The sequence below is a fragment of the Suillus fuscotomentosus genome (genome assembly GCF_016647785.1).
Source record: "Suillus fuscotomentosus strain FC203 chromosome Unknown F5891scaffold_11, whole genome shotgun sequence".
Lineage (NCBI taxonomy): Eukaryota > Fungi > Basidiomycota > Agaricomycetes > Boletales > Suillaceae > Suillus > Suillus fuscotomentosus.
This window is the reverse complement of record NW_024539523.1, coordinates 100583-118899: the sequence shown is the minus strand read 5'-3', so window position 1 is coordinate 118899 and position 18317 is coordinate 100583. Positions and strand designations below refer to the sequence as shown.

The 18317-nt window shown below is 47.2% G+C and overlaps 8 protein-coding genes across 8 annotated transcripts; 2 read left to right on the top strand and 6 right to left on the bottom strand.

Annotated features, from left to right (window-relative positions):
- Window position 1: 1 nt before the first annotated feature.
- Window positions 2–2423, top strand: F5891DRAFT_1104499 (putative copper radical oxidase; the record flags this gene model as incomplete). The annotated part of the gene is made up of 3 exons (XM_041363631.1): window positions 2–2029; window positions 2084–2327; window positions 2381–2423. Coding segments are annotated over exons 1-3 (2268 nt in total), but the record flags the coding sequence as incomplete, so codon positions are not given.
- A 250-nt stretch (window positions 2424–2673) lies between these two features.
- Window positions 2674–3697, bottom strand: F5891DRAFT_946147 (uncharacterized protein; the record flags this gene model as incomplete). Its single annotated transcript, XM_041374658.1, has 5 exons — window positions 2674–2815; window positions 2872–2950; window positions 3001–3100; window positions 3153–3236; window positions 3287–3697. The coding sequence occupies 5 exons, from the start codon at window positions 3695–3697 to the stop codon at window positions 2674–2676; spliced, it is 816 nt and encodes a 271-aa protein (XP_041229348.1).
- Window positions 3698–3851: 154 nt separating this feature from the next.
- On the top strand, window positions 3852–5551 carry F5891DRAFT_1015097 (uncharacterized protein). Its single transcript, XM_041360858.1, has 4 exons — window positions 3852–3941; window positions 3992–4152; window positions 4210–5067; window positions 5117–5551. The coding sequence occupies exons 1-4, from the start codon at window positions 3899–3901 to the stop codon at window positions 5504–5506; spliced, it is 1452 nt and encodes a 483-aa protein (XP_041229347.1). The 5' UTR covers window positions 3852–3898; the 3' UTR covers window positions 5507–5551.
- A 1489-nt stretch (window positions 5552–7040) lies between these two features.
- On the bottom strand, window positions 7041–7336 carry F5891DRAFT_1015092 (uncharacterized protein; the record flags this gene model as incomplete). Its single annotated transcript, XM_041360857.1, is given in 3 exon segments — window positions 7041–7223; window positions 7267–7268; window positions 7282–7336. Coding segments are annotated over 3 exon segments (184 nt in total), but the record flags the coding sequence as incomplete, so codon positions are not given.
- Window positions 7337–9594: 2258 nt separating this feature from the next.
- On the bottom strand, window positions 9595–11770 carry F5891DRAFT_1184719 (uncharacterized protein; the record flags this gene model as incomplete). Its single annotated transcript, XM_041366479.1, has 9 exons — window positions 9595–10085; window positions 10140–10211; window positions 10263–10472; window positions 10528–10537; window positions 10699–10718; window positions 10773–11026; window positions 11078–11137; window positions 11188–11305; window positions 11356–11770. 9 exons carry the CDS (start codon window positions 11768–11770, stop codon window positions 9595–9597), a joined length of 1650 nt encoding a protein of 549 aa, XP_041229345.1.
- Window positions 11771–12620: 850 nt separating this feature from the next.
- On the bottom strand, window positions 12621–14471 carry F5891DRAFT_1184718 (uncharacterized protein; the record flags this gene model as incomplete). The annotated part of the gene is made up of 9 exons (XM_041366478.1): window positions 12621–13065; window positions 13115–13230; window positions 13289–13382; window positions 13438–13541; window positions 13587–13748; window positions 13799–13963; window positions 14033–14091; window positions 14141–14343; window positions 14401–14471. 9 exons carry the CDS (start codon window positions 14469–14471, stop codon window positions 12621–12623), a joined length of 1419 nt encoding a protein of 472 aa, XP_041229344.1.
- A 462-nt stretch (window positions 14472–14933) lies between these two features.
- On the bottom strand, window positions 14934–15509 carry F5891DRAFT_900924 (uncharacterized protein; the record flags this gene model as incomplete). Its single annotated transcript, XM_041373462.1, has 2 exons — window positions 14934–15141; window positions 15184–15509. Coding segments are annotated over 2 exons (534 nt in total), but the record flags the coding sequence as incomplete, so codon positions are not given.
- Window positions 15510–16337: 828 nt separating this feature from the next.
- On the bottom strand, window positions 16338–18316 carry F5891DRAFT_977335 (uncharacterized protein; the record flags this gene model as incomplete). Its single annotated transcript, XM_041376697.1, has 11 exons — window positions 16338–16419; window positions 16467–16520; window positions 16575–16643; window positions 16786–16947; window positions 16996–17011; window positions 17054–17345; window positions 17435–17554; window positions 17606–17710; window positions 17768–17937; window positions 17990–18138; window positions 18174–18316. 11 exons carry the CDS (start codon window positions 18314–18316, stop codon window positions 16338–16340), a joined length of 1362 nt encoding a protein of 453 aa, XP_041229342.1.
- Between the last annotated feature and the right edge of the window lies 1 nt (window position 18317).

Sequence of the window (18317 nt, the reverse complement as noted above, 5' to 3'; positions counted from 1 at the left end):
GCTTCACGTTCTTGACTTTTGCTAAATCACACCCCTTTGTCTTCTTGTATGATTATTCTTGCACTAGTTTTTTTTCCGGTGCTTTTGGCATTTGCCTGGGCCAAGGAGTCCGCATGGAACGGTCAGACTCCTTCAGGGACAGACACACCAGGTCCATTCCGACCCTATTACGTCCCGCCAGGAGCAAAAAGTTATGATTCATCGTCTCCGCTCATTCACTTTACTGGCTCTTGGGTTGACTCATTCAATAACATGTACGTCGCGACGACCCTGCGTTGGACCGACGAGAAAGGAGCTGCTGCCCGGATGACGTTCGTGGGCACTGGTATCGAGTGGTTTGGTGGTCTGGACAGGAGTCATGGAATCGCCGCGGTGTTCATTGACGGGAAAAAAGTGCAGGAGATCGATACCTGGAGCAACGTGTCGCGTAAACAGCAACGGATCTTCTGGACTTTTAATCTGCCGTATGGGAAACACACCATCAAGGTCAGAAACCTTGGGCAGGGACGAGTTGACAGCCCTGTCATCGATATAGATGCCTTTGTTGTCACAGAAGGTCATACAATCCTTCCTCAAACCCTTGACCTGTCAAACGCAGCGCCTCAGCCAGGGGAGTTCCAGTCCTTCACTTCGCAAACTCAATGGACACTGCAACAAAAGGGCGTAACCGGCGTATCTGCCATGCAGCTTACCGTGATCTCCGATACTCACGTTCTTATCATCGATAAAGTTGAACATAATCCCTTGTCAATTGGGGGTCACCCAGCATGGGCTGCCTTGTTCAACCTCCGGACGCATGCCGTTAGGCCCCTCAAGGTTGAATCCAACTCCTTTTGTGCCGGCGGGACTTTTCTGAGCAACGGAACTCTAATAAATGTTGGAGGTAACCCTGTGGTCGGCGGGTACACGTCTGCAGCAGACTTCGGAGACCTCGATGGCTTGCAGGCAGTCCGCATCTTCGAGCCTTGCCCATCTGCCTCCGCCGCTCATTGCAACATCTACGAGAATCACTCTCGTATCCGCATGGCTAGCCCCCGCTGGTATAACACAGTCATCCGAATCTCAGACGGAAGCGCTATGATCGTTGGCGGATCAAAGAAGGGTGGGTGGATGAACAACGAGACAGTGAATAACCCTACTATCGAATACTGGCCCCCAAAGTCCATCCACAACTCGATGGGCTTGCCTATACATCTACCGTTCCTCGTCCGCACCCTCAACGCCAACCTTTTCCCTATCGTATTCACACTTCCGGACGATAGGATCTTCATGGCCGCTAACCAAGACGCTATAATATATGACTGGCGGACGAATCAGGAACGACCCCTTCCGCGAATCCCTAACGAATGCCGAGTTACGTATCCTATGGCAGCCGCTGGCCTCCTCCTTCCTTTATCTCCCGAAGACGGTTACACTGCAGAGATCTTGTTATGCGGAGGTTCCACGATCGACGACAAGAAACCAGGTTACGAGATATCTTCTCAAGATTCAGCATCTTCCCAGTGCTCTCGCCTGGTGCTTACCGACCAAGGAATTGCTGCAGGGTGGGCGGTCGAACAGATGCCCGAGGCGCGTCACATGCCAGATGCAGTCTTGCTCCCAACTGGCGAGGTTTTGATCGTCAATGGCGCGGGAACTGGAATCTCAGGCTACGGCAACGTTATCAATCAGGTTGGGCAGTCGAACGCAGACCATCCGGTCCTTACGCCGGTTTTATATGACCCCACCGCCTCAGCTGGGCAACGCTTTTCCTCAGAGGGAATGAGAAGTAGTGAGATTCCGAGGATGTACCATTCGGTTGCGACACTGACACCAAATGGCGACATCATGGTGGCCGGGAGCAACCCGAACTTGGATCGGAGTGAGGTGAAGTATGGGACGGAGTATAGAGTTGAGTGGGTCGGTCCTCCATACATGAACAAGAACAGACCGCTCGTACACAAGCCCCCTAAGGCTCTCCTGTATGGACAGAACCTCACTCTAAGTGTCAAATTCCCATCTTCCACAGCAAAGGCCCGCAATATTAAAGGTAGGTTTGCCACCACTCAGTTCAGGCCACTCACCTTACAATTATACACCTTAGTTGCACTTATGGATCTTGGCTTTGTAACCCATGCTGTTCACGCAAATAGCCGCCTGGTGTATCTGAGCTCTTCACTCGTCAGTGATGGACATTCACTACAGATTACTGGTCCGCCTCGACCTGCAGTGTATCCACCAGGACCAGGTTGGATATACGTTATCGTGGACAACGTCCCCAGCGTCGGGTTTCAGGTGATGGTAGGGAATGGTGATGGGCCCCCTGTGGACCACACTGCCTGGGATAAGTGCGTCTACTTTTCCCCCTTCTTATCCACATTACTGAAATATCCATTGACAGTTTGCTGAAAATGACCGCGGTGGGCCAGTACGAAGCATCAAAGAGGACGAAGGGAAAGAAAATGGGGAAGTATGTCGACAACATAGAGTGATGATCTATATGCTATCCTAGCTTTCACGGTTGCTGGACCGTTGGCCTCTCATCCTGTTATCTATTTTGCTCACGAACTGACGTCTGAGCTTAGTATGTATTGCCAGCAATAGATTTGTACACAACGTTTTTGTATCGCACTTCCTATGATGATATTGGAGAAATATGGAAAACAAAGATGATAAATTCGTCTAAACACAAAGTTACAGGGCCCGCTGCTTCATACGGCTGCTGACGGTCCTAAGTCCGGCATAAACTTTTCCGGGTGGTGAGCCCAAGATTAAAGAGACAATTGCATCGCGCGCAATTTTGATGTTTTGGAAGGAGCCCATAATGTGAATTTTCCTGTGTTCAAGGCATCAATTACGTTGTCGAGATGAAATAAGAGAACATAGATTTACGTGTCGGCAAGCACGATACGAGTCCGGCTAGTGTTCTCGATCGTGAACTTGGTCTTGCCATCCTGTCCCGCTATCCGTCCTGAAACATTTTTAAGCGAAGAAATATGTGATACGTGCTCGTATACCGACCGATTGCTCTGCTGAGATGATCGCCATGAAGTGTTTTTACGTCTTTAATCTCGAACGAGTCGAGGTAAAGATCGTCCATTCGTAGAAGTGCTATCGCGTCCTGTAAATCAATAACTTAAAGATGCATAAAGATATCAGCAATCAGCACTCACGTTAACGTCAAATCCAAGAGCATATGCCTTCACAAAATCAGCTCCTTTCTGCAGAGCACCGATTTCTGTGGTAGCTTTTGATGTCTACAGCGATGCGATAAGCATATAATCTCCAGGGACAGGCGAACGCGCACTCTAATTTCTAAACACCGCCTCTGAACATTCATTCGCACCTGTAGCCCAAGGATCTCGGTGAGAGGACTGAAAATGTTTATCCAGTCCTTTTTTATAGGCGTCATGCGATGCGGGGGTATTGGAATTCGCCTTGTCTCTGATTTTAGAGTAGATTGTGTCGCAGATGCAGGCAAAGCCGGAAAAGAGGGCGCTGAGCTTGCCTCTAGGGCGGGAGTAGGGTTAATTTCGATCATCAAATCATCATCTTCGGGAGTGTGATTCGACTTCAAAGGGGGAATAACCTCTGAAGACATCTCTTCGTCACCGTCAACTTGTGTGGTATTGGCAGCCGTGCGTGCTTTCTTCTTACGAGTCATGCTTCGGCGGTTTTTGGTGGCAGATGTGTTCTGCTCTACGTGTGCGACTACCATGTCTGCTAATGATGGATGGGGAAATGAAATTAGTCCAGTATGAGGTCTCGAGGATTCAGGCCCAGGAATATTTCGAGGATGTCGGCAAGAAGTGCGAATCACGTGACCTCGATGTCACTGATCAAACACTAGGAAAAAGTTATCTTTGCGTAACGGCGTTGCTAGCCCTTGACCGGACTTCAAAGCTTCACCACTGACCAAATGTCGGGTTACACCAAGGACATGAACGACAGCTATACTGAGGGTAATTACATCTTCAATACCTCTGTTGTGCTCAGAAGGAGAGCTTTTCAGCGCTGCAGGCCCTGTTCAACTCGCTGGCACCCAAAGGACCTGACACGAGCCCCTCTTCAAAGCTAGCACCTTCGCAATTCAAACATCTCGCTGATAAAATAGATGAGATCCTCGATGGCGCAAGTGAGGGTGAAGCCTTGCAACGGAATGAGAAGGGCGAAGTGCGTCTTCGAACCTGTGTCTACTATGTGTATTGAATTCTTGATCTGTATTCAAAGCTTCTCAACGACGAGGGTCTCCCGATCATAGACATCACTGAACCTGCTGCAGATATCAGTGACATTGACTCTCCAGCGGCTTCGTTTCATGAGCCAGATCTCATACCAGAATCATCTCTATCTCCTTCGGAGAGGGAACAGCGCCGTCGCACACGAGATCACATTCTGGCCATGCTTGAAGAAGAGGAACAATCACAGTTGGAAAGAGACGAAGCAGAAGAAAGGGAGAAGCGGATGGAGGATATACGTAAGCGTAAGGAGGCCGCGAAAGCAGAAATGGAGCAGTTAAGGGCAGCCAAAGAAATGCAGAAGAAAATGGGGAAGGCCCTGCTGAAAAACCTTGCAGAAGCCAGGGAAAAGGAGGAGCGGAAGCTAAAAGATCTTATCGAAAAGGAGCCTCCCAAATCGGAATCCTCCAAACCGAAGAAGACTGTTACTTTTGCTAATCCCAGTTCGCCGGATGAATCATCTGCTACAAGGGAGAGTCAAACTACTGGATCATCCATTGATTGGGGACGTCATCCCATGAAGATGCACGTGGTGGAGCGACATCCAGCTTCGTACCAGTCATCGTCAGAACTTCAGCCTGAAGGTGATTCGGATGATGAACCCTTTTCCACGACGTCCTCGACACCTGATGAAGTAGAAAATATGCCATACGAGTCTTACACTTCGGGCAGTGACGACGACGACGACAAATCGGATGAGGGTTTGCTGGAAGAGGAATTTGATTGGGATTCCGCACAGCACCAGCGAGAAGTGGCCCTGGAGTATTATAAGAAGCGTCATGCTATTGGTGCAGAGGCTGCCCGAGCGATGACTTCACACACACACGATGATGAAGAATGGAACCAAGGGGTCAGTATTTCCCTTGTTCAGCCCCGCAATTTAAACAAATCAACTACAGGATATTGCCCCAGATCGGCACTCGAAACCTAGTGTATCGCGCTTCAGGGCTGATCGTATGGCTACGGCATATGACAAATCTACCTCTACTTCGCTTGGTCCATCAGTTATTCCAGCCTCTCGACAAAGATCCTTGCAAGAAGCTATCCGGTTGGGAAAAATTGACAACAACTATCTTGTTGGCGGCGAGGAGGGGGAAAGCGGGAGTGAGGATGAGGCTGTCCGAGAGGTCTTGGAGCTTCTGAGAAATGGCCGCATCCATAATGCTGGTGCTGGCCTCACGAGCTCGACTGTGGCAGAATTAAGCGCAGGTTCTGCGAGGAGCGCGGCAGGCACAGTTGCCAGCGTTCTGGGTGGAAAGATTTCTAGGTTCAAAGCAGAGAGGATGTAGAATGCACCTCAGCGTGCCAGTATGATGGACGATGATCGATGAACAGTTATAATTGGCTTACTACTCTACAGACGTATCGAATGGCGCAATGTGAGGACAAGTGAGGGACGCAAGGACATACAGGACGGGACGACTCCTACCCACGAGACAAGTACTAGTGAGGTATATCATTAAGCCATTCATCCTCTCGAGCGTGTCCGATTTGTTCAGTGTTAACGACGTTGACATCCAGCGAGGCTACATTGGGTAGCTCTTCGAGAAGGGTTTTCACGTGGGAACGCAGGGCGTGATGCTCGAGTAAGCTGACAAATATAACCTGGCTCCGAAGTAGGATGACACCGCAGCGGAAGCAGCCTTTTTGGACACGTGAAAGGCACCAGAAAGGCATGACAAATGGACAAATTTTCGATGCCTTTCAGGACAAAGGATGTGAACCTTAATTTTATAAAATCTGAAAACTATTGCATGGCTGAAAAGTTTAACTTTTGTGGTGTCACAAGCCCCTACAAGTGTTTTATATTCTCGGACATTTACTACGACAAGTAAGATATGGTTAAGAAACAACTGAATGGTGCAATGGACGGTGTTCTTTTGTGTGCAGCTACATTATGGCGGCAGGGTAGGATATGTGAGACTGGTAGAATTTAATCTCACTTGGCGCAAAATGTTGACATTGATAACAATCCTCGCGATGAAAAATCTGTTTTTGAAGACTAATACTGCCAGTGGTCAGAAGCATTTAGTCTTTCATCTTCCAAATGGGTAGGTACTGTCTCAGATATACTCTATGTGAGATCGCCTTCCGACTGGCTAGTCTAATGGAAAATAAAATCAAAAACTTTCATTTGTACGTAGGTTAAAATACACCTGCAGAAATAGGCTGGTAGAAGGCTTCAAAATATTCAATACTGAAAGGTAACTAAAAGGCTACCTTTAAAGAACATGCTAAATTCAACCGATTTGTCTATTACAAGTTGCTGTAATAATCTTAGCAATTCGCGAGACAGTAGAAAAGCCAGGATTCTGCCGATAGAAATTATATGGGGACATAAGGACCTGCAGATATTATGGGTGAAGCCTCGCACTTTTTCTTAGATAGATATGTCGAGTATTAAAATTCAAAATGATATCAACACTTTGCTCTTTTGTATCCAAGCGGATGATCAATCTTCGTGTCGTAATATCCAAGAATGTCTGGGTTGTAGTGCTGCCGAAGTCCGGTTCGGTTCGGTTCTTGGGGCAAATTTTCCGAACGCTGAACCGAACCTATGGTTTGGTTCAGCCATTTGGTCGAACCCTGGACCGAACGTCACCGAACGCGTTCGGGAGGGTCCAGTTCGCGTTCGAACCAGGTTCGACTAAGCTTGGACCATCTGTGGTTGTATAGGCTCGAGACCATGAGTTGTCATGTAATTCGAGTCGGACAGACAACGAAAAGACTCTAATGCAAGGAGAACTTCTTTGTACAAAGATTGAATTCAAGTTTCTAAAATAAACACATTTTATTTGCCCGGTGCACATAGTTCCCTGATCACATTCTCATCGATCCTCTTCTCTAAACATATCTCAAACGCAGCAGCATGTACGGTTGCAGTATTCGAGATTGCAAGCGTGTCAATCTTCGCTGCAGGATTCTCTGAAAGGCGGAAAGCCCAGAGAATAATAGCCGTATTGATGAAGATGGACCGATTCGCGACATGTTGACCAGGACACACTCTAGTATTTTCAAGTAAGGCATGAGAAAAGGTGGAAAGATGAACGATACCACTCACCGGCGGCCAAAACCAAAAGTGAAAAACTTGAGATCAGTGATCACCGCGCACACGACCTGCATCGTCGCGCGATGCGCAAAGCCTGTAGTGAAAGGTGGTCGTCCATTATCGCATCATCACAACTGAAATAAGACGTACCTCCAATAGTGACAGGTCTCCACCTGAGACCCTCGAGGATGAACACGGTAACTTGCGGCATAGCTTGAGCTCGAACGAAGACCGACAGACTCACGAACTGCGAACGGTGGGCAACGACTTGTATCAGCATTTAAAAAAGTGTAAAGCCTACAAAAATTGAGAGGTTCGAACCCGTTCGAACCTATTCACTACCAGCCCGAACCCCGAACCTCTGGAAAGGTTCGGTTCTGAGTCTTGGCCGAACCTTGGACCGGACCATGCGTCCGGTTCGGAAAGGTTCAGGTTTGAACCGAGGTTCGGAACCGGACTGCGGCAGCACTACTGGGTTGAACAAAGGCTAGACTTTTTTGAATCGTTTTCAGCCGAGCGAAAGGCTAACATATACACTACATACAAAGTATATTATTATCTATCCCTGGATGAGCATTTAAAGGATACAGTATCTATCGTCGCAACCTGCTCGAGAGAATGAAAGCCTTTTATTTGCCTTTGCCGATAGGATTCTGTGTAAAACTTGTTGCTGGTGAAAGGATAAGAAAAGGCTGAGGACCCCGGATACTTACCAATGGTTCTGCCCTTTGGACTGAGATTTGAACGACGCTGGCCATGTTCTTCACCGTGATCGCATTTTCTTGCTCATTAGCGATAGGATACATGAGTTTAATATTATCGTCCTGCATAAGTAGTGCTATTCGTCCTGCACAACAGGATAAAACGGTCCCATCTCCCTCTGTGATTGACTCCATCGAAGTGAGCATACTGTAGGGTGACGATTGAGAAGAAGAAAAAAAACAAAAGAAAAAAAAGTTCGCCATCGTCAGAGATACTGAGTAATGGGTCGTGCTCCTCCAAGGCACTATCCCTAATCCACGACATTAGATCGATGAAGGTTAACTTTGGCAACTGGGCCAGTGGTGGATGGTTCTGGGAATACAGACGATTAGGGGTTCTGTCAATCTGTCAATCATAATTCAGTAGGTACCGGGCGGAGCGCAAGGTCCCGTGGGCCGTACGCAAGATGTAGTGGCAATAAATGCAAGAGTTAGAGTGCATTTCGCGAGAGACGGAGTTGTTACCCTGACAGGCAAAGTGAAATTACCATTGAAACGAAGAAACATACGCTGTAACGGGGTCACCGTCTCTGAGTGAAATGGAACAGTATATTCACCAGGTATCGTTGCCTGACAATGACCATGCGGCGATGTACGTGCTCATGGGAGCAACTATCTGCTTCAAGTATGAAATTAGGTGTGGCAGGATCAAGAAAGGGAGTAAAGGAAGAGATGTGCAGCACGTACGTCATACGACTTTCATGGCGGACTCAAATGCTACGCAACATTTAGTTTGATCGAGATGCTGGGTGCCAGTATATATTTACCCGAAGGTGAGCACGCGTATGAGGTCAAAAGCACTGGCATCCAATTATTACTACGGAGTCTGCAGAGGTGCACAGCTAGTTGAAGAGGGTATTAAGAACGAGACAAAACAAACCTTATTGACGTCCTCGAATGGTGGCTTAGACGGACGTCCTAGACCTCCGAACATGATTCCGATTGCGCATGCTGAAAACCTGAGAGACAAGTTATGAGGCGTAGCGCTATGAAGGCGATAAGTTATGTCAAGGCGAAAGGTGAACTCGAAAGTCACGGTATGATCTGAGAGCTGAAAATTTTCTCACACTGATTCAGATTATTGATCATCTGAGTCAGCGATCAGCTTTCATTCAACAATCGTCACTTACTACGATATGTTTTGACGCCAAGATACAATGAGCGTTTAAGTCGAGTCAGAGTCAAGTGCACTGGAAGTCCGAGCTGGTACCATAGTTACATGTGACATTCTCGTGATTACTTCACAGCTTGTATTATGCTGTACAGCTGAAGCGCCCAAGTCTCGTTTATTGTATTCGAGTCAGTCACAATCTTAGTTCCCATTTTTATCCCCCAATCGATGACATCGCACCTCAGAACGCATATCTGTCTCTACTCAGCCAGCTGCTCCTCAAACACACCCGTCGCCTGGTCCATGTCTGTCAAAATTAATTGATCAAGCGGTGAATCATCGACCTGATGTCAGTTTAACCGCCACTGATGCATGGTCTCCATCATCAGACCACCTGAATGCGCCACATTGATTTGACACCGGGATTTTCACCCAAACCAAGTGCTATTACTAAGTCTAGGTAGGATTAAAGTTGTCAGACAAAACACTCGCATAACACTTGTAGTCAGTAGCCCTAAGAACCTCCATGTAATCCTCCGCCGGTGTCGGACACAGGAAAATAGTCAAGGCGCTCAAACATGTGAGATAAGTTAGTACTTTGGCCATCGCCCTGAAAATCATAGGCATGCATCGATGTCTCTTCTCATGGAGGACCATCCAGTACGCAAACCTGCCGGATCCTAGAAACGATTCCCCTGTGTGAATAGCTAGCACTGGCTTGGCACCCAAGATCGATGTGAATTCAGGCGTGGAATCTTCATCGTTTGGGATTATCTTAGTTGTAGGAATAGAGATGTGTTGTGCAGTGACGTGGAGGCTAGACAGTGGAAGCGCTGAATTTGCATCCTTGCTCTGAGAATTCGAATCAAGGTCTTCTATCTTGCATGCATGCAGCGTATGTGTCAGCCCGGGATGATTAGGTATAAGACCATCCTGAATGCATGGATCTGGACAGAAATGAGTTACAGGCGAAAAGAAAATATGAAACGTAACCGACGCACTCATGGGAATGCTACATAAAGGGGACACGCCAGTGTGAGTCAACCAAGGTTCAATAGCATCTGTTTGCACGCCTTGCATCCCACTTCAATTCCAGGGAAGTACGAACAGTGCGTCATGCTTACCTTGATCTTGATAGCTGCTTTTGTTATCGCTTGAACAGCGGGTCTGGTGTGACAAAGTGTCGTAGAGCGATGGCTGCAAGCCCTCTCCATAGTGGTTATCTTGAGATTGCAATCCTGATTCTTCTTGGACAGGTGAGTGGGTTAATTTTCTCCTCGGAGCAGTAATGTTGTTCATGATACGTGAACGCTCGGGTTCTAATAGTCCGGGCTCTGACAAAGATCTGTGAGTCACTACATAAGTTGAAAGCTTAGGTGCATATCTTACGGGTGAGTTGCTAGGCGAATATGATGTGACAACGATCTTCGGTTGTGTTCGTTATAAGTTCTCCAGCAAACGCCAGAGAACAAAACTGAGTTTCTGTGGCCGGCGCCTTACAGGACCGCACAGAGATCATCATTACAAGGTGTACATAATATTATTGAAGTTTTGACTCACCGCCAGCGCCCGTACATTTACTGTGCACGAAACCATCAGCAAATACTAGCGTGCGGGAGAGTTTTAGCACGTACAACATCCCGATTCAGTTGACCACAATAGATTGGCAGAGGCCGATTCCCAAAAGAATATTTTCCCATAGCCATCGTGCGCTACCAGATGTTTACCTCTGTTGATGAACGCTGCTGACAGAGGCCGGCAATCAACAGCATTGACATGGAATCGAAGGGAACAAGAGGTATATGTGGTGACGTCCACCATATGAAATCCGGTTTTGACATTATGCAACAGAAGCCTGTCCCTGGTGGGCGACAGGACGGCAGATGAGCTATCAAAATATCAGCGGCCAAGTTATTTAAAATAGCACTGCGGGACTAACATGGAGTGTGCTACTGATAAGCGTCTCTTTTCACTGCCGTTGAACGCATCAATTTCCAATCTGTTTCAGCTCATAAATCAGGAAACTATATAGTATGACGTACAGCTCACATGATCTTCTCGTGCATATAACAGATGTGTAAGCTTGTTTCGGACAAGGAGAATGAGACATGGCTGATTTGCGCCATTTCTGCTCCAGAAGTCATAGACCATTGTCGTTGAATGAAGCCTTGAAAATATTAGATTCATGCATTCATGACAGAATTACTTTTACGACACCTGATAAACCCACTTTGGAAACGCTGAGAGTCCCATCGGCTGACGTTACAAACAATTGATACATGTTACTGTAGGCAATACACTTGATATTCGCATTGTGACCATGAGGATAAAACGGGGTATCGAAACCAGCGATGGGTTGATATTCTTGAGTTAAAGAGTGCACAACGATAGCCCCATCTTGTAGTACGCACGCAACGCGCATGTCATAGGAACTAGTCGGAGATATCGGTTGCATCCACACAGCCACCTTTGGGGGAGACAGTAATGAGATAGAAGCCATGCGGCGAGAGTTGGAAAGCTCCCAAAAATCAAGGGTATCTTCTTCTATGCACATCCGATGAGGATTGTTCATTGACTGCTTTGAAAGATAACTAATGTAAGCACCCACCACATGAGAGTAGAACCTTGCCATCGTGGCTAAAGAGAAGGAATTTGGCCACTCTAGAACCCTTTGTCAGGATCTCGCGTATGATAGGTGGATTCATTCTTACTAGACTCGAAAACACTTTCAACGGATCCTTATATATATATTTACCCCCTTATGGGAGCCTATGAACACGCCTTGATCAATTCTCGGCGCCGCAAGCCGGACACAAGCCTTGAGCAGAAACGAAACGCTCGTGGCACAATGTGACAATATATGGAGTCTGCGCCTGCGATAGCAACCGATATGCCATCGAAATGTGTAAAGGTCTGAACACCTTCTCAAGACGAATCATATTTGCAAGTGCCGTAAGTTGGGTGCCAGTGAGAACGAGGAATGAGTTCTTCTTTGTGGAGCGGGACGCGGCCAGAGCATCATCAGCATTGGGCAGGCGAGCCGAAAGACAAGAACAGTGCACTTACTACAGGACCTAGTTTCGTCGTTCCGATTAGCCCAAGACCCTGCAATCGAAGGACTCTTCCACCTCTTTGACATCAATCTATCATGATGTTGTGGCCCCCGAAGACTCGTCATCAAGCGTGAAGAACAGCATATGAAGTCCTTTTTTTCTCAAGAGGACGGGCAGCAGAGCAGGAGACAAAGAAGTGGTGCACGGCAAAGAAGGAAAATCTTGAAGAGGCCGAGGCTGTGTCACAACGCTCGTCAAAAGCCAGCATGATTCATCAACATAAGACGAGCGTTACAGGCTTCGGCGGCTATTGAGGAGGCTGTTATGCCCCGCGCATTCATAGTTGGCATGCAGGAAGGAAAACAAAATAGAGTAATATATTACACCCTCAGGATGTCTTGCTTTGAAATATACATTCAACAGAGCTCATCATACAAACTCGAACATATACCGGAAGTCCCCACGTTTCCCATAAATTTTCCTCACCCCGTCAGCATCGAGCAATGGTTCGATGTATTGGACACGTGTCACTCCCTCTGGATGCGTTTTTTCCCGACACCGGAAGATTGCCACATCCTTTCCCTTGTGTGGCCGAGTTGCTACATATTTTGCAGGTGTATTGCAGCATCGGACATCCACACCGTTGGGCCGCCGCCGCCAAGCACATTCAATAAGGCGTCCAACCTGAGACTGGTTTGCAATATAAACAGAGGTGTGAGAAGCAACTTCCTTCTTGTATGCGCGATGCACAGCCAAATCAAACGGTTCACAACCAAAGATATGAAAATCCATTAGAGTGAACAAAAATTGAGTGGACACTAGGAGCGGATCCACACTGTCGGCACCAAATGCAATAGCTGAAGAAAACCACTGGCTATAAAATGCATGAGTGCGAAATCTCCCAGTGGTTGTGTATTCCCTACCAACTAGATTTGAGTTCCTCAAGCGCATACTTGACAAAGCCTCCGCATGTGACCAGAAACAAAAATGATTTTCTGTAATTTTTGATCACGGAAAGATCAAGGATGTGACTAAGGATCTGTGGTGTGGACATCTTAATACTGCAAAAGGGTTATAGTCCCCAATAATTCACCCACTGCATCAAGACTCGCGAATTTGCCTGATCCGTAGAGCAATCTGCCATCCTCAGGATTTGCGTGAGTATTGATAATGATGATCAAACGAGAGGATCTTAGGACCAAGGGCATATCAATGAGGAGTTAGATCAACAAGAAAACCGACTTACTGCTGATGCTCGAGAATTACGCTTCTATTCCAAGCTATTTGCTTTTTGCTTTTTCCATCTGCAAGATCTGTGAATTTCAACTGCAGTGCATCTAAACTCCGTGGCTGTAACGGTATGAGGAAATGATGTCGGGAGAGATCGCAACTCACATTTCCAATGTAGCGTCCGTAGCACATCGATTCTAACAGACGGGCAGAAGCTTCAGCTGGGTTTCCAGAATGGGCATTGTCGAAATATATATTGTAAATAACCAGTGGTTCGGAGGACATTCCGAAGCGGCTGCCACCGACAGAAAGGGTTGGAATTGCGTACTGTATATGTTAAATTAAGTAATGGATGCGCTCATATTAGAATTGCATACTGGGATCGGCTTGCCGGCATCCTGGAGGCACTTTGGACACTTCCATTGGTCCATGAGTTGTCCTGGGATACAACCTTGAAATCCGTTTGCCGTAAAACACGCTGCGAACGATGTACATGAAGAGCATGTTGCTACTTCGCCACCTTGTCGGCAAAAGAAACATTGCTGTTGGAAGATGAAGAAACATATATCAGGTTATAGAAATATATGACCAGACAACTGAATAAGTCCCACCATTCTAGGTAGTTGCCCAGACAAAAGCTTCAACGGAACATTAATGTGGTTACTACCACCTGCTGGATAATTCATTATCAAGATCAACATATCAAGATCGATGCATACCAAATAGCAGTCGCTTGTAGCAGTATGAACCACCCCGGTTGGAGTTTGGCAAGCAGAGGCCGCTTACAGCCTTTCTGGGACTCGCGCGACGAGTGGGAGCACTTGACGTTGTAGAAGGCACAGTCTTCTGTCCTAATGAGGAAATGTTCTTCTGTGCCATTGTGCTTTCGGTGGGTAGCCTATTAGCAAGCTCGATCTCAAGACTAAAATCATACAAATGAGCTTACGGAAATGAACGGGATGTAGAGTCAGTTCCAAACAATCGTGGGACAGATATCAAAGTATCCAACGGCGGAGTGCTAGGCGGTGTGTCAGGCACTGGTGTAGACATGATGAATTCGACGAACCTGACTTGATCATTTTGAATACTTGATCATTTTGAATCATTTAGAAGTTGGGCCGCGGGATTGGTACATTTCAGACCGCGCTACCAGTGATCTCTGACTCCGCTTGCCCTAGCTTTGGGGTCCAGTCAAGTCAAAGCGTGTCAGGAACGGCAAGCCACCTCACCAAACACCATTCCTATAGCGGTACTCTCAACATCAAAGTTCTCTGAGACTTTGGCCTGGGTTGTAGCTTCTTGAGAACACTGTGTCGATCACGCGAGTAAAGATGTCAAGATGTACCGACAGTACTAAACGGGAGCTGCGGTTGCTTCGGGATGAAGGAGGGCGGGCGGCTGTCCAACTTTTATGTACGAGTGCCTTCTCTTTGTCATGCTAGAGCAAGAATTAATCTGTTTCACAGAGCGAGATGAGGGTACAATACTCCACTTGGTGAGGAATACATCTCTCATAGACCTGCGCTGGGCCGCTTGGCATTTGGCATAGCCTCGGATGCCTTCCAATGAAGCATCATCTAGGCCTACCCTTCGTGTGGCCTGCTCGTCCCACCACACAGCATGCCATGCAAGAAAAGCACTGACACGCTGCATCTCTTCAAGCAGGAGTTCCACTTCTTCGACCCACTGGTTGGCACGGGCCCTCGATCTACATGCAAAGCTAACAAAACATTCAGCCAAAGTATTGACACAAGGTGGTCACTCACCTTCTGAGAGAACTGCCTCACCCTCCATCCATGCAGTAGCTACACCTCGTGCTTTCCATATCCACGACAATATGCAGTTCCCGCTCGACTCTCCAAATGCGCTGTCTCCCATCCCTCGGATGTCCCCTTCCTCTAACTTTGGCAGCTCTGTCGTCCATGCGTCCCTGGCTAGGGAAGGTGCAAGAGCACTTAATGTGTTCCAGGCTCTGTGATAGCGCTCAGCAGCCACGGATACGTTGATTTCGACGTTCTTGATGATAATGCCTGCACGTGTATTTGCCCGCTGACCGCGAATTTGAGCATCCTTGAACTTGTATAGATGTGTTCAAAGGCGGAGGTGCCGGCGGAGATCATCAAGGGCATCAAAGGCCTGAGCACGCCGTAAATCCCACTCGTATTTGGAGAAACTGCCATTGCATGGAACTTCTCACGGCCTTGCTAAACTACCCCAGAGCGTTAGACGAAATATATTGATTGCGTGTTGTAGACCTATCAATACTGCAGAATCATATAGGGACCTTGAAAATACCTTCTATTTTTCTGCATAGCTCTTCTCAGGCAAAGGCCGTGTAGGAGTCATCATTTGTCGCGCAGAGTTCAAATTTTGGAACAGCAGGAAGACGAATACAAGCTCGTAAAGTGCATTCATTGCACACCAAAACGCAGTGTGAGGACGAATGAATGGTCCATCTCAAATTGGATCATCGGGAACATGAGGAATGAGACCTATAAAAATGTCGGCGGTCCATCAGTGATTCAGAGAGCGCGACATGGTAGCCGTGGCGACTATAGGATGACATAATTCCATGCACGCCGCTTGTCTTGGCCTTCTTCCAGGACGTCCGACTTAAGTTACTTAACCATTGGTCAAGGCCAGGTACTGATACACGATGACCCGAACTCCGAGTCAGTGGACAAATACTTTGCGAGAGCTCTAGGGTTGATATATGCCAAGGCTTTTAGTGTGACAAATGATTGCTGATCTTCCAGTACACGACGCCATCAGTCTGCTAAAATGGTCGACCTCTGTCTTTTATCTTTGTTAATGATCGGTGCCCGTTCATCGCAAGGTGGTACTATGTTCCTCATGCCACCTGTTTTCGGCTGCCCGACTCCTGACTCATGTTGCGATCTACGTCCAGATTTGAATTTACTCGCCCTGGGAATTTTCGTCTTCAACCTTCATCCTCTTCGGGTCTTGTGGGGGAGGGGGCGCAATAGAGCGTTTGCGCCTGTTTGGATCTGTGAGCAATGAATTATCAAAAAAAAACAGACTTACGATACATCTGGTGTGTAGCCCTGAAGGCTAGGTAGTAATTCCTGGGCGAGTTCGCTGTTGTGATGCGAATAGGTGACTATTTTGATTTGATAATGGTCATCACCGCACCTATTTTCCGTAGTATGGATGGACAAACTAGATCCCGGAAGCTTGGGGTCTTCTTTCGAAATTGCTTGGCTGTCAGGGATAAAATTAACATGGAGGCGATCATTTTTGTTGTCACTGAAAGAAAAAAGGATACCTAGATGTCGAAGACGAAAGCTCGCACCCCACCCTAACAAATTTTCAGAAACGACACAACTAATGAAGAAAAACTTACAAATGATTTGCATCCAACGTCGTTAAGCTGGGGTCCATGTAAATTTGGATGTCACTGGCGGATGGGCGAACGATTTGGGTAGTCACAAGAGGGTTCTTCTGAGCTTCCAACCGACTGTAAAGCCTTGCAATCATACGGCGAAATTTCTCTTTATCCTGAAGTCTACGAGGCGATCAGTATGCACCGAGTGTACATCAAGGGCTGGCCCACATATCAACTATGCAATCTAGGGCGCATGTAACATCTTTCACCCACAACGTCCACTCACTTGCCGTCATGACAATTTCTTCCCGCGTAGCTCTGAAGTGGCAGTGGCGCAATCCAAGAAGAATCTCAAATACAAGAGAGGGACCACCTGCAGCGAATTTGTCCCATTCGCGGTCTTGTGTAGTGGAGAAAAATTCAGGAGGAGGATGAAAATGATTGATTGAGATGCCAGTAACAGCGTCAGTCCGTGGGCGAATTGTAAGCCAAGCGGAGATCCACGTTGTTGCATTTCCAGGAACATTATCGTGATCAACGGCCGAAAAGAAGGGACCGAGAGATGTATCCTGTCTCCTCTACTACTGGTGAGCCAATGCCACTCAAAGCGAATGGTGCTACATACCATGAAGTCGAGTTGTCCTGCAATATATGTGCCAAGACGTACCAATGGCTGCCACAGCGCATCCTGTAAATAGAGTGTTTCGATAGTGCGAGCAAACCCTTCTAACTTCAGGAAAGGGTCGATGTCTGCAGGCATAATTCTTAGGAAGCCATTACCTCCAACCTGTTGCTGAACGTGAGTAAATAACTGATGTGACGTGACAAAACAATTTACATGACTACCCGTGCCGTTAATTGATCTGCCCGAGGTCCGCTGCTCAACAATGTCTTTGTGCTTTCCTTTATAGGTTGGCATTGAACGACAGTGTAAAGCCTGATCCTATACGATGAACTTGAACTCCATTCCGTCTACTATGTGCGAAAAACTGCAACTCACAGAAAAAGGCCCTTCGGGTCCTCCACGTGGCGTCTGCAGGGGACTATCATCTCTGACAACGCCTTTATGTTCTCTATGGGCCAGGGACATCTCTATTGTCGAGTTGACAGGATACAGTTGCGAGGATGCATGCGAGCAATGAGCAGGTACGCTGTGGCTAGGATTCGCACCTAACGATGAATATCAACACGCATATCACGATAATAAAAACGACTGCCTCACAATCAATACAAACCGCCGGTGGCTCAACAGGACCCAACCACTGTTGATGCGCGTGGTTGAAGCCCGAATAAGCTATGAGACCTTTGTTAGAAGTGATAGAAGGAAGCGATGGTGGGTGAACAGATCTCTGAAATAATACAACTAGTGAGCTAGGGGTAGACTTCGAAGCGCTATTATGACATACCTGAGACTGAAGAGACTTCGTATCATTGTGGCCCAAGCCAAACCCTGTGTGCGTCGACCGAATCCGACCACGTTCTCCAGATGGTATGGTGGATAAAGGTATGGAACTGAGGTCGACAGCTGGATGAGCTCTTCGTTGATCATG